Source organism: Apteryx mantelli, chromosome 4 (assembly GCF_036417845.1).
Source record: "Apteryx mantelli isolate bAptMan1 chromosome 4, bAptMan1.hap1, whole genome shotgun sequence".
NCBI classification, from domain to species: Eukaryota; Metazoa; Chordata; class Aves; order Apterygiformes; family Apterygidae; genus Apteryx; species Apteryx mantelli.
The window spans coordinates 34,835,318-34,858,509 of record NC_089981.1 but is presented as its reverse complement, the minus strand read 5'-3'; the positions used below and the strand labels follow the sequence as shown (position 1 = coordinate 34,858,509).

Sequence of the window (23,192 nt, the reverse complement as noted above, 5' to 3'; positions counted from 1 at the left end):
TATTGGTGACATTCAACACATTGGATTGACACGGTTTGGTGTAAATCCTTTCCAATCACAATTTAGTGCTTTCAAGTTCTTTTCCAGCTTCCTTAAATGAACTACTCTCATTAAAAAGTGTAAAATAGTATATTTCAATGAAAAGTGGATATTTAAGTTATCATGGGGAAAAGTCAGTTTTGGATGTAAATTGACAGTTGTGACTGTGTGCTGTAGTGACAAAAACAAGTCTTTTCATTTTGCGTTGCTTTTAAAGAAGCTCACACAACTGAGGCTGTAGCAGTTAGACATTATTTTTTTTAATCAGTGAAACTGTTCAAGTCCTAACTTGCCTTTACATTTGTACACTTACATTTACCTCTTTTTGTGACCTGCTGTAGCCTCCATCAATATTGCCAATAGCGCTTGCCTTTGCCATTTATTTGGTTTGTTTGTTTTTTGTCTGGTACTACTCTCTTAGCAGTTCTATGTTATGCCTTGCTCTCCCCTGTAACTTTGGTACTTTGTCAACCTGTAACTTGGTGCTGATGTAAGAAGTGGAAAAAAAGGTGAATGATTTATCCTGGCCTTGGACAGAAAAGAAGTAATCAGGCCAGGCTTTGCATTAAAGGTATTTAACATTTTCATATACTGATTTTTAGGGTGCTAACATACTTAGGGTGTTGAGAGTAGATCTCGCCATTCATGAATCATTCCATTCTTTGGGAAAAATACAAGATGTGACTTGGCCAACTGTGTCTTTTGCACACTCTTTTGTATCTTGTTACTTGTATAGGCATGGTAGCTGGGCGTATCAGCCTGGATGAGGGTGATATGCTGGTAAATGTAGTGCATGTTCAAAAAAGAAGAATTCTCTCAGTTTAAAATAAGCTTAACAGTGTTAGGAATTATGTAAAATATCCTTAAGAGGACTACTGGAAAAAATACCTGTTTTTATTATACCTGTAACTTAGATTTTTCTTTTTATTTCTGTATTCTGTTTGAGCGACTGAATGTCTGGCACAGACTGGACCGCACTGAGCAAACTGGCTGAAGTTTCTTCTAAATAAAATTGAAATAACAATATATATTGGAGAAAATAACCAGAAATCATTAGTTTGTTTCAGTAACTGGTATCATATCTTCACCTGTTGCTGCTGTATTTGCAGCCTGGATGCTGAGCTATGAATTTGATTGCTGTTGGAAAACTTTCACTTATGGTTAAGGTTGCTAGAGGTTGCTGCTTCTGCATTATCCTGACCTGTGGAGTACATGATGTTGGAACTGACCCCATCTTTCTAGGGTGTCATGTTCAAGTTCAGATCAGGAATATACATAAGCTTGGCACTTTTCTGTGTGAAGAAAAAATAAAAGGCTAAACAGGATATTCTTTATGAAGGAATGAGTCCTTTCCTTTGCAATGCTCTCCTTATTTGTTCAGTGCTCCCTAAATTGATTTTACTTTGTCATGTGCTATAAAGAAGGAATAAGAGAAATTGTTGCTGGGGTAAATTAAAGGGAAATGTCATGCAAATGGTAATACATGAGCTGTTGGTTAGAAATGGGGTTTTCTTTAAGCAATAGAGGGATGTGAGCCTCCCTTCCCTCTGCATATATAGCTGTTTTGGGAATAAATAGCATGTGTTTGGTGTTAATTTTATTTATTTAGCTTTATAAATCTGTAGCTTAGGACAGGATAAGTGGAATAAGGAAGATCCACTGCTAGTTCAGAGCTAGAGCTGATAATTGTAAACTAGTTTTCTGGTGATGAGTTTTAGTAGCGATTGATATGAAATGAGTTAAACCAGTTTTTCACAGAAGAGGGAAAGGAAGTTTCCTAGAAGAAAGGTGTGGTAAAACACCTGGGAGTGGATAGAATTTGGGGAAATACTCCTTTATGATGCCTCTTAAAATATTTTAGATCCCAGTATCTACCTGGAGGGTCAGATGTCCAGTGAGGTGAAGATCAGCTTGGCTGCCGACAGGATGGTGCAAGTCTGCAGGTGAAACCCAGGCGGTAACAGGGAAAAATGGATATCTTGTTCATGTCTAGAGGAGCTCAGCAGTACTGGATGCAGTGCTGAGGGCTAGATACCAAAAGAGATTTTGGTGGTTGAAATTGTGCATGCGGAAGAGAACTTTCAAACTGATAATTGCTTTTTAACTTTTTTTACCTGTACAACTTCTGATTGGAAATACAGGACAAAACTAACAACTATCAAACTAGTAGAACCATCTGATTGTGCAAACTGATTCTGAGACAGCTAAGCATTCTAATGTTAACCCATAACATTAAACTCCCGAGTAGTCTTTTGGAGGTCAATGAAACTAAGTCTAAAAATTAACATGTGTTTAATTGCTTTGCTCTGAGGAGAATGACTACTAATCTGTGTAATTACATGAAATTGCTACTGTTATCTGTAGTCTTTCCTACTCTGTCACATTCACTTGTTTAATCATGTCTTAAGTTAGATAAGTCCTTTTGAAAAGAACTGTTTTGTATGTGTTTGTGTACAGTTCATAAAGCCAAAAAGTTCTTTGATAATGGTAACATCTTTGGCTTCTGTAATGAATAATCATGGTGCACAAACACCATTATAGCAAAATTGAGTAGAACTAGTTCATTTTCAGGCAATAAATAATAGACAAAGAGAAGCAAAAAACATTTCTGTAGCTTTTAGTGATTAAAGCTGGCTCATTTCCTGTGCATTGTTGTTACGTATTTTTTAAAACAGATTTTTACAGACTAGGGTATATTAAGTTGTACTGCTTCTGTTTGTTAAGTTTTAAACTAATACTGTGTTAGATATGCTTGAGGCAACTATTGCATACATCTAATTTGTGTAATTAATTTGGACATAGTTACTGTACACTTTTTGTTTTAGCCAATAAGAACTAACAGAAGTGAGACAAATCAACTCGTCCTTTTGTAACGTGATACTACAGGTAGTTCTTAGGTCATAAACAGAGTGCTGTCAGCATGTGAAGAGTTTGGTATGCTGCCTTCTCTTCTTGCTAGCTTTTGATGAGCACTTACAATAGTATCTATAATGTCTTGTTAAAACACAAACAATTAGTTTAACTTCCACTTAGAATATAATTTATGGTGTTCTTAATGTGCTGTTTATTCTTTTTGTAATTAACAGGTTAAAAATCCAGAGCAAATTTGCCTAACCTAAAGTCATGCCACTGTATTCAGTGAATTTCCAGCATTGCATGTTGTGTTAAAGTACCGAAGTAATATAATTAAGAATGTTCTTTGCCTTAGAAAGGACCTAAACGGACAGCTGTTCAGAATACAGACTACAGTCACATGTTTGTTTTCAGTGACTAATGTCAACACTTCAAACATGTTTTATTACTATAATTACATGTTGCTGATTAAGACTTTTTATACTACTATCAAACCAGCTGCAGAGTTGAAACAAGAGGTTGGAAGTTCCTGGTATTTAATTTTTATGCTCTAAACAGCAGAGTAGGTCCCTTCTGTAATCAGTGAATTATATGGAAAAAGTATAGTTATACAAGGTTTTCATCCTCATTATTTTTGCCCATTTTAAATGACAGGATTTTTTTTCTCAGGGTCAGTATTGTATTTTGATCTCTATATTAATGCGATGAGGAGTATTAATGTAAATGATAATTTATATTATTCTCACTAGGAATTTGAACTCATATTTGTGGTAGGAAATTAATCTGTTTTTAATTGCCCATGAGTCTGAAATATGTTCCTTTTGTAAAGCTGATCTCACATAAATATAAATCAGTAACTGCCTGTTCTTTAATTATGTATTAGTGTATTGTACCTGCATACTAGATGAGAGTATGAGGATCTCAAGTTACAAGGTATTGGAGGTCATTAAATCTTCTCTGCTCTGTGAAGTTTAGTAACAATGCATTTCTAATTACTGAAAAATATACTATGTTTGTGTTGCTTGCTTTAGAGTCTCTATGTTTAGCTACACAATCACTCACTTTATAAATAACTCCATGGAGATTTTTGGCAATATGGAAAAAAATTGCTGTAAACATTTTATAAAATTACAAAAATAAATAAAAAACTGTCATTGTAAATAATTTTGTAATATTTTAATGTAAAATCAAAACTTGTATCACAATTATTTCAGAATATTTTTAGTGTTTCATAAATGCGTGGCTCAGTTCTGCTATGATATGAAAATGTGTACTCATTTCATGGAAAGGTCAGTAACGTAGCTAGCATTCTCAATAGCGGTGTCTTTTCTTCCCCCACCACTTTACACTTAACCTTTTTCCTTCTTCTGGCAGAGATTATTTCTGCTAAGGGTACTGTAAAATTTGTAGGTAGGACACTGAGATATGGAGGGCCAAGTTATTTGCAAAAATAGTGGGGGTTTTTTGTTTTTTTTTTTTTAAGTAGATAGGATCAGCTTTAGGTTGTAAATCATAGGACTTGGGGATACAAAAACCTGCTGCAATGAATGCAGTTGTGATTGGTAAGGATTAACTTTACTGATCATGTTGGTGCCACACTGCAAATATATACGATATAAGTTTGAACTAGCACAGTTGCGTCTCTAAGAAGCATCATAAACAGGCCTGATGGTCTTACTGACAGAGTCTGACTTCTGGTGGTATTTTAACTCTTACTCTGTACTCCTATATCTATGTGATTTGTTTGGATACTAGTTAGTCTTGAGAGGGCTGGAACAAGGACTGGTTTCTCAACACAAGACAAAATTGTATTCAAAAATAGTTGACTAACATGGCATACCACAGCTTTTAATAAGTCACCATATTAGCAGACATAACAAAGATGCAGGGCATCAACCAAGGTCTGGAGACACCAGAATTCCTTGGTTCTTCTCCCTCCATTCTCCAGATTCAAGGTATTCCAGTCTGCAGCACCATATTTCACTGCTAAAGACAATTCCTTGACCACATGATCTGCAGTAGTCTGTGCTCCAAGTGGAACATCTTTCTCTGACATTTAGCCTGCCTTCTGCAGTATCTAAAGTAGGCACTGTCAGCTCAGTATTCAGTGTCTCTCTGTTAGGGGAGCATTACATGATCTGCATGCTGTCACTTCAAAAAGCAGAAAATTCTACTTGATAGGTTAACATGAACTGATATGATAAATAATTCTGTTGCATAATTGCTCAGACTCCAAAAGTCATTAGCAAGTGAAGGTTGCTTATTGACTAAATTTGTTAGGAGCAAGAGGGCCTTTGTAAATTTACATGCAAAGAATATATGTGGCAGGCTGCATACCTTCTGCATCCTGCCAAAATTCAGTCAAGAAGTTTTTGGTAAAACACACTGTCAAGCTCTCAAGCAGTGCAGAATTTACCAGCAAGACTTCTATTTATACAGGGTAGAGTATCTGCTGTGCAAGTCTGGGAATGTGAATTGCCTTAAGAAGGATGTTAAAGATAAATGGTGAAGTGCAAAACTCATTAGCAATCTGATCAATCACGGGCACTTGTCTGTTTTCTTATTGGTTATGCATGCCAAAGCTTGGCCATTTCATCTAAATTGTAACATTTGTTCTTAAATTCCTTCTCCCAAAATGATTGGTAGTAGCATGGAGAAACTTTATTTTAAATAATTTTTAATCTTAATGGTTTTCTCACCCCAAAACCTGGACTGCCACTTCAGATGCGATTTCCTCTTGTGTTAGAATCATTACCATCAGACATATACTTGTTACACTTGCAACTTCCTTTTAATATAGCATTTAGTGCCAATGAAATTTTGTTGACTTGTTTCAAGAGAGAATTTCATATTTTTTTATCTTTCTTTGCCTACCAGCAGAAGCTGCAGTCAATCCTTTGTGAACAAAACATGCTTTCTGTGGTCACTATCCTTCATGTACAGTCAAATGCCCAAGCAGCAGATGAAAAGGCCAAAATAGAATTTTACTGTGTTATTCAAACTGCATGACTGGAGCCTTAAGAAGTACTAACTTTTTGTGAGGAAGTCAAAATATTACTTCTTAATGTCTACTTAGATTCATAAATTGTTTTTAAATTTATCCAAGTAAAACTTTTTTCTTCGTCAGCAGGGTGTGCAAAGTGCTAATGATCACCTTAGAAACTTCTGATCTATTCTACTTATCTACCCCATCTGCTAAAAACAGAAAAGCATCTAAATTACAGGCTTCCTTTGACAACTGTTTGTGTGCTGTACCTTGTTCCAGTGTAGTACTGAATCATTCATATCCTGAGCAGGAAGCAAATAGTCTGCAGGCATGACCTTTTCAAAGAAATACTGATCCTGGAACTGGAATAATGTCACTTTAGTTCACTGACAACAAAAAGAAGGCTGATAGTATGTCATGTTTAACTGAACATGCCTCAACCCCACAATTTCTCAGCGCTCCTATGTTTGAGACAAAGGATAAATAATGTGCTTAGTAGAGCTGGAGGTCAATGTTGTTGTTTAGAAGGTGCTTGTTGAGTAAGAAACATGATGCACAGCCTCAATTTGCTTGACAAGTTTCTTTTATTTAAAGGAAAAAAAAGTAAAGAAAATAGCTCTAGAGTATGGAATATGCGATTCATTTGCAAGTCAGCTGAGCTTCAACAACCTGGAGAAGAGAAATAATTCTGTTAATCCTATGGCCAATTCCCCCATGGTGTATGAGTGTTTTATTTAAAAAACAAAATAGCCCTAAAGAAGTTCAAGTTTACACAATTGAAACAGGAATTAGAAAATGAAAGGGTCAAGGTGGCAGGACAACAATGTCATCTTTTCTGAATACACGTTATGGCAAAGACTTCTATTTCATGATAATGTTTTTCAGGGTATTTAAGTCTGCGTTATGTCTCTGCACTCTTAGATACTTATATCTAACATCTTTGTTTTGTGGATTTGGTTGTGGGGGCATATGAAATATTATGATTATTTTTCCCCTTATGAAGTGGAACTTCTGTGGTACACTTTATAGAAAACACAGTGCTTCATTTACTCTGGGGCTAACCTTTACATAAGCAGGATCACAAATGCCATGTTACTTTGGATTTCTGCTTATACAATTTAAAACATTCACCTTTGGATACTGAGTTTCAGACATTTGTTTTTAATAAGTTCAAATATTAGTTATGAAGAGTGAAATTTAAGCATATTACTGGTCCGAGAGAGGGAGAGAGTAGAGAACTTGCAGAGCTGTTTCTCAGAAGAATGTTAATGAGCTTATTACATGAAGGATGTTAAAATGAAGATGGTAGATTATGCTGCTTCTTATAGAAAAATAGTGTATATTTGAAATGTATTTGAAAATGTGTATTTTTTTTAAATATCCTTTGCTTAAAATCATGGTCAGTGGAAAATATTATATGAAATAATACTACTAGGAAAAATTTGTTTAATGAGAAGGGTAGAATTTTATCTATTGAAGCTAAGAGTTACTCTGTTCAATGGCTTCTTTCATTCATAATGTAGTTGAATTGGTAGCCTGTCTGCAATTGATAATCTCATCCTTATGTTTCAGCCAAATAGGAATAGTAAAAAATACTCTATTTTTCAAGACAACCTTTTTTCTGGAGAACACCATGTTATAATTATGCAATTTTTTTGAAATTACTGTAGCGTACTAAAACCAAATCAAGTATGTATTAACATATTTAACAGAAGGACTGTTATTAATTATTATTTATGTGCATTAAAAGACAACCATTATTATCTAATGATAGGAAAATATCTGTGATATTTATACACACTATGTTTTTAAGCATATTGCTCTAAACAGAGTTGTAAATTGAGTCCAGACGTGAACTTCAGTTGACAGGAAAAGGACTCCATATGTCTTTCAGACGAAAAGTGATCCTACTTCCATTAGCCTCTTTTAAATAGATTGTTTGTTACCATAATAAGATGTTGCAAAGTCAACACCAACATTTTGGTTTGTTCTGTGTAACTGAGCTGGTGTAAGTGACTTTACCCATGTATGACTGTGCAATGGTGATGCAATTAATAGCTTTTTTGTTGTTTGCACATGTTAATTTAAGTTTTAGAATTGATTTTTTTTATTCTTATATAAATCTTTTCAAAATGGTAATATTGTCAGATCTTTGAACTAAGGAAAACATTATTCTTCTGTTTGTTGCACATCTTGACCATCAAAATTTCTTCAGAATTGTAAGTAAAGTAAAATGCAAAATAATACCTAAAATAAATTCTGTTTAAAGAGATTTGAGATTACTTCTGCTTTGTCTCTTGCAAAGTTATACTTTTATAGCGCCTTTTAAATTATTTAAAATTTAGCTTACTGGGTTTTATTTTCACTTTCTGGACTGAGTTGTTGTTCAGAAAGTGTATTAGGAAAAGACAATATTACTTCCTAAATTTCATTTTACTTTTCCATTATACTTGGTCATAAACATGACCTTTTTTATATATATGTATATATAAAAATGAGATATATACACACAGACATATATGTATAGTGTGTATATATGTGTATAAAAAATTACATATATAGCATATATATAAGCATTCTTATATATACATACACCACATACAAGTATTTCTGTGTATATATGTATACATGCACACATGGTTTAATTTACTGTTCAGGAGAGTAAAGTTAACTTTAGTTTTTGGAGATGATTTTAAATTAATTTGGACAAAATGAGATAGTATAATTCTTAACTGACTTTAAAGGCTTATTTTATCATTACTGTATCTGATATAAAATGATTGAACTGTGTAGTTTTTGCTGTGTGTGTATATATACACATATATTACATGGATATATCATATATACTGTACTTAAAAATGAGGGGTTTTTGTTTGTTTACAGAAAGCTATTCATAGTATTATTTTATCCCTGAAATTACTATGCAGCACATTGCTGCATGTTGCAACTTGGAAAGTTTATTTTAATTAGGATAGATTTTATGTATTTTATGAAGACTTTTTTCCTTATCTCCTTGGACAATTATCTTTAAAATTCAGGCACTTGAATATGTCCATAAATTGCTGTTTTTCAAAGGTGGGTGGTAATCTTGTATAGAATTTTGATGAAGTAGACTTTAAGTAGTATTGAAGGAAAAAACATCCTCAGTCATTCACAAGTCCTGATATTGTGCATTACATCACAAAAAATGTCTGAATACCTGGTAAAAAGGCCCAAATTAAGTGTCTGCAACTTAATTCCAGTAAGTATTACAGATTTGAAAGCAACAGAACTTTTTTCCTTTCTTCTATAATATTGACCAGATGTATTTTGAAATAAAAAATATTTTTCTCCAACACTGAAGTTTTAAATGGTCTTCTATTGAAATTCAGAAAATGATTTGGAATAGGATAAGCCATAATTCTCATCAGTTATTACTTAAATCTGGCAAGAAAGAGACTACTAATCAAAGTAATTTTAAGGTTAATATGTTTAAATCATTTCATTAAACTGCATAACTTTTTCAAACAGTAGTTCTTTGTGCTATTACAAATGTATGTAGTTTTGTGTACGAGTCTGCATTAGCTATGCAATATTCCTATTAATACAATCTGAGCCAGTCAAGAGATTCTTTTTCATGCCCAGAGGTTTCCATTCATTCTCCATGCATATCAATATTAACACTTCTGTTGTAATTTTGTATAGATAGACTATGGATGCAGTGTGAGCTGTCATTGTCTTTGAGAAATCCTTCTAAAAGTGATGTTTGCCACCAGGTCCTGACAGAAGCCTATTCAGGATCTTGCACATTCTCAGTCCAGCTGGTTGGCTGAAATAGGACTTGAAGGGTTTTTCTGGGTTTGCACTATCCTCTTCTGTAGTGTGATTAAGTTCCATATCATTTTGTGGATTTACAGAATCCCTACTTTGAAGGGATTTATTTTTTCTTCCTTTTAGCATTATTTTTAGATTTGTATTTCTGATTATTTTTCTCTGTTTATTGAAACTGTAGGTTCAGGGAGGTTGGTATTAACAAAGGCCGGCCCTAAGCAATAATTCTCAATTTTGAGCTAGTGGATTTGAGCTTTGGGGAAAGGAAGGAAAAGACCACAGAACTGAGAAAACATTCTTCCTTTTTCCTGCTGTGGTCCTTAAAAAAACATGTGCTGAAACGATAGTCTGTGTTTTATATCAAGAAGCAATTATTTTTTAAGTACGTCTATGATTAGCTGTGAAAAATATGATGATAATAAAAGTATACTTAGCAGATTAGCTATTCCTTGAAAAAAATGACTGCTAGAGAAAGATAGGTTCCGTTGTCACTCCCCCACCCCACACATCTATTCAACTTGTTATTCTCCTTTCGTGTATATGACATAGTTCTTGTACATGAACAATGTATTAAAAATGTAAGCTATGGCAAATTCAGGATGTTTGAACAAGAGGTCAAATATATTTATGCTTTAATGCACTTTGGGTTGATATTTGAAAAATAAAGTTGAGTGGAAAACAAGCTGTGTTGTGACAATAAACAATTTCTGTTGTGAATAACAAGGAAGTTCAGACAACAAGTGTTAGCAGAGTTTAGAGAGAATGACTCATCATAGTAATAGCAGTAGAACGAAGAGGAAGAAAATGTCTTTTAATGTGTTGATTATTTTGTTAGTGATAAAACTTTTTATGATAAAACTTTTCTATTCCTGGGTATGTGTGGTGGTGTTTGCTGTACACCTACCAATGGTGCCTGGCAATGCAATAATAAATATTTATTGTTAACCTTAATAAGCATCTCAGTTCAAAATACAAGTGTAGTAGTAGTGGGACCTTTTATTTACAAGAAAATGCTAGCATTCATTTCAAATGTAGGAGCTGTATTATTGTGACACTTGCTGGCTTGTCATCCCACTAAGAAAGATTGGTAAAAACCAAGAGAAACATTGTGACCTAGTCTTGATTGGTTTGGAACGCTAGTAAACAGTGGCCTCAGTACCATGCAAATATGTCATTGCTCTTATCAGATTACCATTTCTCCTTGTGAATTTATTTTTGTTAGAATATCCATTATAATAATATGCCAAGTCAAATTATTGTTATTTTGATATTTGATATCTCAATTGCATGAAGGAGTCTTTCTTCAGGTGGTAGATACCAAGCATTTTCTTTAATGCTGACAAGCGGAGTAGTTGGGCAGGATAGCTTTGACACTGGATAATTGTTCTTTTCTTTCTCTGCTAAGTTGGTTTCAAATAAATCAGTATTTCAGTATTTTTTGTGGCATCTGCTTCAAGCCTGTAAAAAGTGGAAAGAGTGACATTTACTGTCAAAATGACTGTTATGCAAGCATAATGTCCTAGCATTGTTCCTTTTGTTAGCATTACCAGCTATTATTTACTTCTTTAAAGTACACGCATAAAGGTACTATATTTAAAGAAAGCTTATGCAAGCTGGTCATCCATATTTATAACACTAAAGCTACAAAGTGACAATTTTTATGTACATAAGTCAACGTTTGCAGAAAGTCCCTATGAGCACATTCATAAGCAAGAAATGTACAGAATCTTTATCTTTGATTTCCACAGATGAGAACTGAGAACTACATTCCCAAAGTTCAGTGATATATGCAGTATCACTTTCAAAGCACGCAGCAAAGATTGAAGAGAACCTGTGTTGCTTCATCTTTTGAGCTTTAGTCATATCATCCTTCTTGCTCTTTTGTATGTTTCCTAATTAACTTAACTTAGAAAAAAGTAAGCTGGATTTCCCTTATTTTGGATTATATAGTGAGCAATATTTTCCTCTTAAAACTACATTTGAGCCATCGATATACATTTGCATGCATAGACAAGTATACATTTGCAATATGTATACTGCAGATGACAAAAAGTAGAGTTAGTTCTATATTTATAGAGATCATATGTTGTAATGTATGCAGTATCAGGATGACTTTCCAAGACTGGTCTACCATTCTATTTGGCTGATGTTATACCTTTCTTCATTATCACCTTTCTTTGCTTTTGTTGTATGAGCCCCATAACTAGAACTTGCTGGTAATTAAAAAATATATAGTTTCACTGAGTGCTAGTCTCTACTTTCAAAGGATAGTAGCATGTGAAATACATGTACGGTTCTTAGGGGTATATTCCGCCATTTGTTACAACTGCCTATGCTGGACTAGCTCCCCTGCAGACAAAGTTCTGCTCTTATTCATTTCACACCAGCTAAAAGCTAATTTGTTTAATTATAGGATTTGATTTTTTTTATTTATTTTAAGAAAACTGAACAGATTTTTACATCCTGTTCTTATTTCTCCTATTTGTTATTAATTTTTGCAAATTAGCACTTTTAATCAATAAATGTAGTAACATCTCTTTAACCCTCCAAATATGTCTTTTCTTGACAGTGGGATATTAATCCTATAGTTTCAATATATTTTAATTGATTTTATGTTAAAAAATGAATACCAGACTCAAAATCTTTTGAAATTTATCTCGAGTAGATAGAATGCAATTCCAAAAGAGGAATACTACAACATTCTTCTTTTCCTGTTCTTAGATACCATATATTTTAATGTAGGCTATTTTAATTTCACAAGTGATATGCCTGTACTATGTTTGATGGATCTTACAAGCATTTAATTTGTGAGGAGGGTACTCCAACAACCTAAAACATTCTGCTCAGTAAATTATCCTGTTATATATGAATGACTGCCACTTAACAAAAAATCCTTCAGAGAACAAGGGAAAAATGCCAACAGTATGATACAAGAGTTCAGGAATAATTGTACCGTTGTCCCTTCTGTGGGTGTGTCAGTCTTCAGAGAAAGTGCAAAATCGGCTGGAGGAAGTAACTCCATCTCGCTGGGAAGATTGGTTTGAGACTGATATTTTAGCGAGCTTGGCTTTAAGAGGTTCAGGTAATAACACTGGTTAATGGTACAGAAGACAGTCCTTACCAGTAGAGGACAGGGATTTCTTTTAGGAAAAAAATGGATAAACAGGGTTGGGAGTTAAAGAAAAGAAAAATGAATTATATGCAGTACAAGATTGTTTTGGGAATAACTGACTTTCAGTTTTTGGAAGAGGCTCTTGTTAGCTAGTGGAAGCAGTGGTGGAGAAGGCTTTATGTGTACTAATTGATTATAGCATACTAATGATCCTTTGGTATATAGGTATGAATAAAGAAAGACCAGGTTTGGCTAGGCGAAAAGGTGACCATCAGAAACCTGTTGTATAGTCAATGATGGAAAACAGATTAGCCATGAAGAACTAATACTCAGGATAGGAGACTGATTTGGCTTAATGCTTCATGTAATTCAGGATTCAGCTTGGATATTTTCTAGTTAGTTTGCCAAAGTTAGGCCTTCTTTGACACTAGAAAAATCGCTTTGTGGAAGATCAGCATCACTGTAAACTGCTTGAAAGAATTACCGTTAATAGCAGAAAATACAAGATGTAAATCTGAAGGAACAAATGGTGGTTTTAGAACATGAAAAAATTTGTGGCTTTAAAAAACAAAGCAGAGACTAGAAATTATTGGAACTAGTGAGAAAACTTTAAATATTTTTAAAGTAAGTCTCATGTAGTTTTAGTGTATGAATGTTGAGTCTGAGAGTTTCAATTTTATACCAGTTTTCAATTTAATCACATTTTGCTATATAATAATTGCAAAAGCTATCAGGTAAGAAAATTTTATTAGATGTGGACTGTAGTGGTAAGGGAATTACAGTTGACTTCTCTCGTAGTAAGATGAAGTATTTAAAATGTATTCATTAGGAGGTATCTTCTCAGTGAAGTCTTGTATAGAAAAATAAAATGTACTTCTTGTATCTATATAACTGTCGTGGAGCTAGCTGTAAAATGAGGGCTATAAAGTTTTTGTTTGTTGCTATCTGTATGTCATGAAAGAGCCAAATGGTTTCTAAAATGTACAGTCATAAACTGATTATAAAATTCCCAAGGGGAAGCCTGACGGGGCTGTCATAACTTAACAATGGAACTGTGAGTCAATCTAGGAAGAGCTCATGTAATAATCTTTTCCGGTATTTATAGGACCATGAGGATAAAATGTCGTTTAATTTTATTTGATTAAAAACTACTAGGCAAGAGAGAAAGTGAAAGAACAAATGAAGCATTTTTCTTCTGTTTCAGACATGAAAGATGAATGGAATATATAAAAAGTATATTATAAATCACTGTAGTGATTAATTTTAAATCAATTTAGTGCTCCAAAATAGTTGTGGTAATAATAAAATTATTTTATTTGATAATTTAAAGTGGTGGGTTTTTAGATTCTAGATGTAAAACTTTGCTTTTGAGTGGAATAGCCAGATTATGAAGCTTGCGTTTGAGTTCTTACTTGCTAGTTTAGGCATGTATGTATGCACAGTTTGAAGATTATCCATGGAAGGTCTTTATTTACCTTAAAAAGTTATACCAAAATGTGCTTAAATTAGTTAGCATTAACTGCGTTTGCTAGGATGCCAAAAATGCTTTAGTCTATTCCATTATGTAGTGCTACCAATTAAAGCTCATGGTATAGTTGTCTACTGTTGCTTAAAGGTTTTTGTGGAAAGGGCAATATAATTTTGTAAGCAAGCGTGTTTGCTGTGAATGCTTGCATGAACTCTTACCTAGAGCATTTAAATGCTATTGCAATACTGACTACTTGTCTCTGTGTAATGGTACAGTGATCTTTCTTTCCTCTTTTCGTGTCTCTGCACTGCTAGTTTTAATTTTCTGTTTATGTAAAAGACCTTCTATATTGTTCATCAATACTCAGCATGTTTAAGGGGCTTATCAAGCTTAAAGTTTAACAAATTAAAAATTACTGGAAGCAGAAGCGGATGAGTGTGAGGAAAGGTGAGAATTTAAGCAAACTAATGAATACAAGTGTTCTTGACTGAATCACAAGATCTTCAAAGTTTCATTTGGGAATTAAAAAAATGCAACATTAAATACTGCTTAAATAGTTAAGTTGTCTGGATATATACTTGGCAAAAAAGGTCACTCATTCAACTTTTCATACTTTATGCTCTTCAAACTTGATGAAACAAGGAACCTCCTCCATGATAGGAAGTGTTAGTGAGAGAAAAGATGCAGAGGATCGTATCTGTGTAATATTTTCCAGAACTCACTAAAGAAGAACTAGTTTGGAAGAAGAGCAGATCTTCAAGAAATATGCAAATGGATAAGCCCATCAGAGAAGAAACAATATTTTCTGGAACTTTACGTTACTAGTGAGTTTAAGTGGAATAAAATTGCTGTTCCAAACTTCCTTTGGTTTAAAGAGGAGACAAATAGCTAGTTACTTTTAGCACTTCCTGTGCCTGCCTTGACCATTTTCTGTCGATGTTGTTCAGCAAAGGCAATGGTGAGTTTAAGATTTCAGTGGTAGGTTTCTAGCTATGATATCAAATAACAGCATTTCTTTATACTGGTTTTATTTTTAAAAGAAAACAGTAAATGTTATTTATATTGATTAAACAGATGTTTTCCATGAGGTATTCTTGTGCAATTTAGGTTGATTTTGATTGTTTCAAGTCACTGAGCAATAGTGCAACCCTACATGATGCTTGAGATTGTTGTGATCATGTTTCCTGAGTGGGTTAATCCTATGCAAGGAATAGAAAAGTAGTTTTATTTTCCTGTTTTTCTTTCACATTCTTCTAAAGGGATTTTTCTATAGAAACCAAAGATGAAAGTTGAAGGGCTGTTTATTGCTTACACACATTACTTCTGGTAAGGATTTAATGGAAATGACTTGAGTGGAAGTCAAAAAATATTTCATACCTCTTGGAAATTTAAGAGATTTGTATATTTTCAATATATGAATTATATAATATGAATTATATTATGATATAACATGAATTATTATAATACGAATATATTTGTATTAATTTTTACAATTTGCTAAGCTAACTGCACAGAGTTAACAATTATATGCTTATACTAATAATTTCCCCTTGAAAGGTAATACAAATTTTGCTAATTAGTCCAGTATCCTCTTCAGTAGCTAGTACTGGATTTGTCCAAGAATAGTGCAAGTAACAGTATAGTCCTCAACACCAGCTATTTTGCTCTAAACACATGCTACTGTCGCTCTTGCTTCACTGCTTGGTAATGTATGCATAGCCTATATTTGCCAAGAAAGAAACCTTTGTCCCACACTGGTGCTACACTTTTTTGTGTGTAAAGAGATGGGAAAACTGAGCAATACAGTGGCAGCAGCGGTTCAGCCTTGCTCAGTACAGCGGCAGAGCAACTGAGCTTCTTAGAGTCCCAGATGAAGAGGCAAAATCAGTTCAATCTCTGTTCTACTGAGCTGTGTCCAGGGGTAATGACTTCATGAACTTTCTTCTTTGGGTGCCCATTGAAAGGAAGTCTACTTGTTATTTTGAGTTGAGAGTTTCCATAGGAACCCACAACTTCTCTAACCAGAAGCCTGTAAAATGTGAATAACAAATGTTTGAAGGGATATTCAATTCTAGTCATTAATTCTTAATTTTGAGAAACTGAATTAAGCGTCAGTATTTTTCTTAAATGATTTGGACATTTAAGAAAGCAAAATCTAAATTTGGACTCCCAAGTGTGTCTTATCTCTCACAAAGAAAATATCCAGGGCTGCACAGTAGTGATGGAGAAGTAAAATTTTAGATTCAGATGTTTTAAACTGTAGTGTAAATATCTGATTTTTTTTTGCCCACATTACATCTGATTTTTCTAAGCTTAGTTGCCTACACTGATACAGTATTGCACTGAAGTCTTCCTTTTTATGTTTCTTTTTATCACAGCTCTTTCCAGTACCTTTTGTATGTCTTTATTCTTTGTTAATATTTTTGCGCACCATGTTTGTTACCTTTGGAAATAATACCTTCATGTAATACAAACTATACATTCCCCTTCCTCCTCCCAGAGTTTTTAAAGACCGAGCTGATTTCTGTACCTTTCAGCTGAACTTACTGGAGCTTGCATGTGCTGCTTATGTTACAGGCTTTTACTTTGAAATTCTGATGCTTTTGCATGTGTGTTTTTTGTTTGTTTGTTTTAATACTTTACCTGATTCTCCTTGTTACTCCTAATCTTAATGGAGCAACATTTAAAGGTAGATTTTGCAATTCTTATGGCAATACTTTCAGGGATCTAATGATTTGCTTGAGTAGCATAACTTTGTGTTATGCATGTTGTTTACAGAAAACTGATATTTTGTGTCAGTTCCTCATATGAATGATGCAATTTGATATTGGAAGATGAGCCAACTACTTTTTCCCCACAAGAACTTTATAAAATATCATAGGAAAATTCTGCCAGTAGAGCACAGGCTTAGGAAGTCTGATGGTATATATAAAGAAACTAAATAGAATATCATAACATCCTAAAGATCTGTATAAATAATCGTAATTTTCACTTACTTGTAGGCACAGTAGTGTTGGATTATTAGTATCTTAAATAATCCATTTTGTTATTGTGGGATTTCTTTAAAAAAGTCTTTATTTATGGCTTCTAAAAACTGTTTCTGGGAAAACTTTTGGGTCAGTCTTACTCTGGTCTTCATTGTCTTTGAATTTCCACTTTTATCTGAAGGGTCTTTGTGGTTGAAACTTTCTTATTTCAACAGTTAAGTTACAATATGTTTAATAGGAAACTTTAAAAAAAAAAAAAGAAAGAAATGAAATAGTGTGAAAGCAGTTACGCTGTAACATGCTAAGTGCAGCAGACTTTTTCTAAAAGGATTTAATAGCTTTTACAGTTTCTGGGCTTTTGGGGGGTGTAATGATACCTTGCTTAGGCTCAAAGTGTATCTGTCAACTTGTATATTTTACAAGCAAAATCTATAATAATTACTAGTTATAAAAGTAATAAAATTGCCATTAAGTGGTGCTTAGCTTTGATGTGTATAATTTGTGTAAGTAAGTTTAGTGTACATGAGGTTTTTAAGTAATATAATTTGATTGTGCTTGGTAAGTAGTTTTCAAAAACTGTTTTATCATCCAAAAATTTGAGCAGTGAAAAAAATCAGGTATTCATATTAAAGGATATGAAGACTCTATTCTTCTAGTTTAGTCTAGCTTCCATGGAGTCTGCCTCTTTTATTATTATTACTATTATTACTGTCATCATCATTTTTTGGAAAAATTAACTGAGAGGAAAGAGTTAAGGGAATTTAGAGATGCAGAAACTAGGGAAGATATTGTTCAATATCGTATCTACGTGGGTTAAAATATGCTGTTATAAAACAACAGAATTCTGTTTGTTTTTTCTAAGCCTCAGTATGTTTTCTGTGGAGTATAGAATAATAGATATTTTCTTAGTAGTAATTTGAAAAGGAAATATTTCTTAAATAGGAGTGCACTCATATAACCTCCGAATTGCTGAATGAAGGGCCAGTTATTTCTGTCAACAAAGTAGGTCTGTCAACTTAAGTACTAGAATTTCTGTCCAAAGGAGTAGAAACATATAAGCCAGCTCCTATAAAAAGCACTTCAGTTTTATGGATAAAAAGGCTTATAACATCATTAAGTTTCAGCTAATTTTCTTGTATTTCTCCCTTTAGGGAGGACACAGATCAAAACTTTTTTCTTTATCATAAGATCCTGTAGATCCAGCCTGCCTTGGTTCAAGGTGGGTTATCTGTCCCAAACAGCTCTTTCCTAGGCAAGTCTCAGGAGTTGAACCACCTGGTCAGCCTGTTGGTCAAATGGACTTTGATTACCAAAGCCTCTCTAGAATCAGCATACAGAAACAGTAGAGCAGGCAGGGGGGGAAGTGTCCCCCTGCTAGAGTCTTATCTCAGCTGCCCTTCTGCTGCTTTCTCCTGTTGGGACCTACTGCATGCCAGTCAGTCCATCTCCCTCCCTTTTTGCAGGCAAATGGTTTGCCCCAGATGTTCTCCTTCATGAGTGTGGCATAGGGTTAACCAGCCTCTGGAAGCCACCTTATCTCTGTGTAAAATTTTGTGACGCCATCACCCTTCTCAGTCATGATACTGAAATTTTGTTGTTGTGATTTTTGTGAAGTTTTTGATAAAGGGAATATGAAATTTGCATTCATCTTCAGGAATTTGGAATTCCAAGAGACTCATCATTGGAATTGCAATGCCCAATTCTACTTAACCTGTGCTTATGCTATACCTGTTTATGTTTTGGTCTGAGTGCATTCAAAGTTTCTTGAATATGTTTTCAGTTTCAGTCCAGAAGAGGAGGTCTGGAGAGGATGGCTGTGTTTGCCTGGTACTACTGAAAATCTTTCAGTCTTAGTTTATGTCACTGTACCCAAAACATTAACATTATTTACTGCCTATGTGCATATATCCTCTTCAGAAGTATAGAAATGTACATTGTTCATCAAAAGGTATAATTTAAGCCCAGAGGTTGTCACATACAGCAAATTTGAAATGTTATTGTTGTTTAGGGAAGCCTTCCTGTATGGTTCTGAATCTAGTTAACATGTGTAATGATGGTAGTGAGGATGCAACAGCACTGGTTTCAGCATATCATAGTAACCTCAATGCATAGCCTTAACCTTGTGTAGTGGATCTGAAATCATCAGTACTGTGTCTTCAAAACTTACATTTTTTATGCTGGTTAGATTAGTCCCAGTCAGGATATCTGTGCCTGTGCTGCCATCACATTTTGAGCTGCAGTTTTTTCTTTCTCTATACACAAATCCCTCAGCCTTCCTTTTAGACAATCTTACAAAGCAGATGGTGCTGATTACTCCTTGTAGCCATACATCTTTCAATATGAGTAAATCTGGTGAAGCTGTGAAACAACTAGCTTTCTTCTAAATTCACAATATAAAGAAGCGGGAAGAATATGATGCTGTGGAAATGGTTGTCCCTTTGGGGACTGGAGGGGTAGGTGAGGTAGGTTAAGGGGGTCACAACCCCCAGAAAAGTATTACTCTGACATAATTGCAGTTCTGCTCAAAATATGAAAATACTTCCAAAACCACAATTATATTTAATAGTCTTCCTTCCTCCAGCATATGAGAGAGATTAACTAAAGGTTTAAATCGACAATAAGTTTATTTCTGTTCTATTATAAGGTAATGGTGTTGTCTTTTGTATCCAACAGAGTTTCCTTGATATGACGTTTGGAGCTGGAGGTCATACTACAGCTCTTCTACAGAAAACCAGTGACATTACAGTACATGCACTAGACAGGGACCCCACGGCTTATAAAATAGCTCAACAACTCTCAGAATCTTACCCGTAAGTAGTTTTCTGCTCTTTTAAATATGTTTGAGATGAGCTTAATATTGTGATGTTGTATACCCAATTCAACATATTTTTATAGTTTTAATATATTTATATAGTTTTTAATGGCTTATTATTGTAGAATGGCATTATGTACTGTATAAACCTCATAAAGAAATCCTATTCAATTTATTTGCATAATTGCATGAAAGCTTTTCTGAGGTTTTTGGAGTTAAATACATGTTCTGTACTCTGCTAACTTTGTATATGTTTTAAGTAGCCAATTTGCTATTGAAAATTTATGTTTTAAAAGAATTCATGTGATCTTTACTTGGAGATTATTCTGGTGACAGAGTTGCACAAAAACATATACATCATGATTTTACTAGCAAAGAAATATTTCACAAAACAGGATGGAATGATATACTTTTAAATAGTGAGGTAATTTAAATATGACTCATTCTGAAAACTATTTAAAATTGCAAACACAATTTATTGTAATTCAGTATTGTGTTTGCTAAATATTCTGTCAGTTGTGCCACTGGCTTAAGAAACTACTAATCAATTAAACAAGCCTCTCTTTTTCTGTTGAGACCATTTAGCTCATCCTTCAGTTTCCTTGTTGAATAGAGTGCTTAATTCATTAAATGAAAAGCTGCTAAATGCAAATTTTTAATTTTTTGTTAGTTATACAAAGGTCTTGTTCTTTTATTTTATTCATGAAGCAGTCCAATCGGAGTGTATATGCATCCACGCATAAGTGTGCAATATGTAGAGCTGAGTATGCGCTTTTCAAAAGCTGGTTTTTAAATTTGGCCAAGAAGTAAAAATATGTGGATACAAAATCAAATAGTATGGAAAAAATAATACTTAAGGAGTTTAGGGAAAGGAGGAAGAAGAGGACATTTACTATCATTCTGAAAACTTCAGAGTATTTAGTTCAAAAGGGGTTTTACATGAAAAGAGGCAAATCTTTATCTGCCTCTTTCAGGTTTCTCCATACTAGAAATATCTAGTTTAAACATATTCCCATGAAGGGAGAGGAAATTGTTCTAAGAGAGCAGTACTCAAAGCAATGTGGAAGGTATTCCTCATGTTTTCTGAAAGAAAAGGTTTAATTATGCACTCCTTTATTCATGTGCCATTGTCCGAGGCCCTGTGGGAAAAATTCAAGGGAGAAGAAAGCATAGCTCATTCTCTGATCTTCCTACTTTGTAAGACCACTTAAATATACATCTTCAAATTTTCAGTTCTATGTGGGCTCAAGTGAGATGCAGTGCGTACGTATAAATTTATAAAATTCATCTCTCAAATACTACTTTGCCATTACAGGATAATTTTCTTTTTGACAGAATAGCGTAGAGAATATATGTTAGGATAAGTCCATTTTCTTTCAAACTAAACCTGCAAACACATTTCTGCAAACAGATGTTATTGGAGTAGTAAAGTCTACTGTTCTTTTTCATTTTGTGTCACAGAAAAAAATATGTAGTCCAGATTGAAGCAAATGTATCTAAAAGTTTTCAAAAACATTTGCCAAGCATAATACAATGATGAACAATCCTCTGACTCAGTATATTTGTCCATAAAGTATCCTGTGGAAACCTTGATGTGAAGGAAGTTTATTTTCCAGATAGATGAAGAGATTTTACAAGTATCAGATGTTGTTTTGCCAACAATTAGATTAGCTCTGAATTGATACTGTTTCTTCTTTACTTGCTTATGTTTGTTAGGAGACATGCTTTAATCAATGTAGTATTACAGTTGATGTAACTTACTGTGACGTTATAAAAAAGGGAGTCTTCTAGTTCGTGGGTTTGTTTGTAAACTCATATAAATCTGTTCAATAGTGTTCCAGATACAGTGTTATCCACCATTACAGACTCAAGTTGTCATTAGAAGGAAGTGGATTCTTAAATGGCATAGGGCTAAACTGTTGTTAAAGTCTTAATCATTGAAAGAAGACTCCATGCTATTTGTATGTGTTGTAAGATACAGAGCAGTCTTGTTGTTTTTGGTGTTTTCCCTCATCTTCTGTTATAAACCAGTGGAAAGAACTGGTGGGTCCTTTTTCAAAAGGTAAGAAATATATCTGTCTTATAGTAGTTTCTGTTGAAAATTAAGCTAGTCATCTTAAGAATGTTCTTATGTGGAATAAATAGTTATTAATAATCTACTTACTTTGGGATGTCAGTTGTGTTATAAAGTGTAAATTAAAAGGGCAGAAGAAAGAATATGTATATCTTTTATAAATAGCAGTTAAAGTCTGTTTACAAATAAACTGGAAGTATAAAAGATTTACTTGTGCTACAGGAGATAGGTTTTTCATAAATGAAATATTTTCTTTTGATATTCATTAAAAGATGGTTGAGCTAATACAATATTTTTTTATTGTCTATTTCTAGTACTGTTAGAAATAAACCTTTTATCATAGTTTTATCAGTTCAATTCAGATCCGTATTGGCCCCCAAAAGTCAGGGAATTGATCCAGTTGAAAACTATATCTGGTCATGTTAATTGTCGGTTAAAATAGTTCCCTTATGAGGTTCACCACGCAGCCACAGAAATGGTTGTGCTATCATAAAGGTGGTAATGGGAGCATTCATTTGCAGGCAGAGAGAAATGTAGGGCTGTCCCTTCTGTAAGTACAGACACAAATGAAACTGAACTGCAGCACTGAAGAAATATAAATTTCTCCATTGTTTTTCCGATCTTGAGGGTTTTTTTCACCTCTTTCAGTTTAACATTGTCATTTTGGGACAGGTTATTTGACTTACCAAAGTGCTTCACTTCCTTTAGAGATGATAGCACAGGGGGGGAAAGAGGCTGTTACGCAACTGTAAGCAGTAAAATCAGAGATTCATAGTATGTCTGTGAAATTTTGAATGCAATGGGAAAATTACAAGTCGTACATTTATTGAATTTTCTGTTGCAGTTTTGTTTCTACTTAAAACAGAATACTGTACCTGTTTAACCATTTAAACAAGGATGCTCAAAATTTTCAGTATACCAGCTACGTCAGATCTTAAATCTTGCAGTGTCATTTGTAGTAGCCTATCCTACCATAAAATCTTATTTCTTATCTATTGCTTATTGTGGTTAAGCAACTTTAATAATATTAGTAAAATCATATAATTTCAAC

The 23,192-nt window shown here is 33.8% G+C and overlaps 1 protein-coding gene across 6 annotated transcripts in view; it reads left to right on the top strand.

Annotated features, from left to right (window-relative positions):
- The window catches only part of METTL15 (methyltransferase 15, mitochondrial 12S rRNA N4-cytidine), a 101,563-nt gene that overhangs the window by 19,995 nt on the left and 58,376 nt on the right, over positions 1 to 23,192 (top strand). For all 6 annotated transcript variants that reach the window (XR_010884108.1, XM_067296221.1, XM_067296222.1 and 3 more), the window contains one exon: positions 19,929 to 20,065. Coding sequence is in view for 5 of the 6 variants with exons in the window: in XM_067296221.1 (XP_067152322.1) it covers positions 19,929 to 20,065 (137 nt within the window). In the remaining variant the exon portion in view is untranslated. The remainder of the gene's footprint in view (positions 1 to 19,928; positions 20,066 to 23,192) is intronic.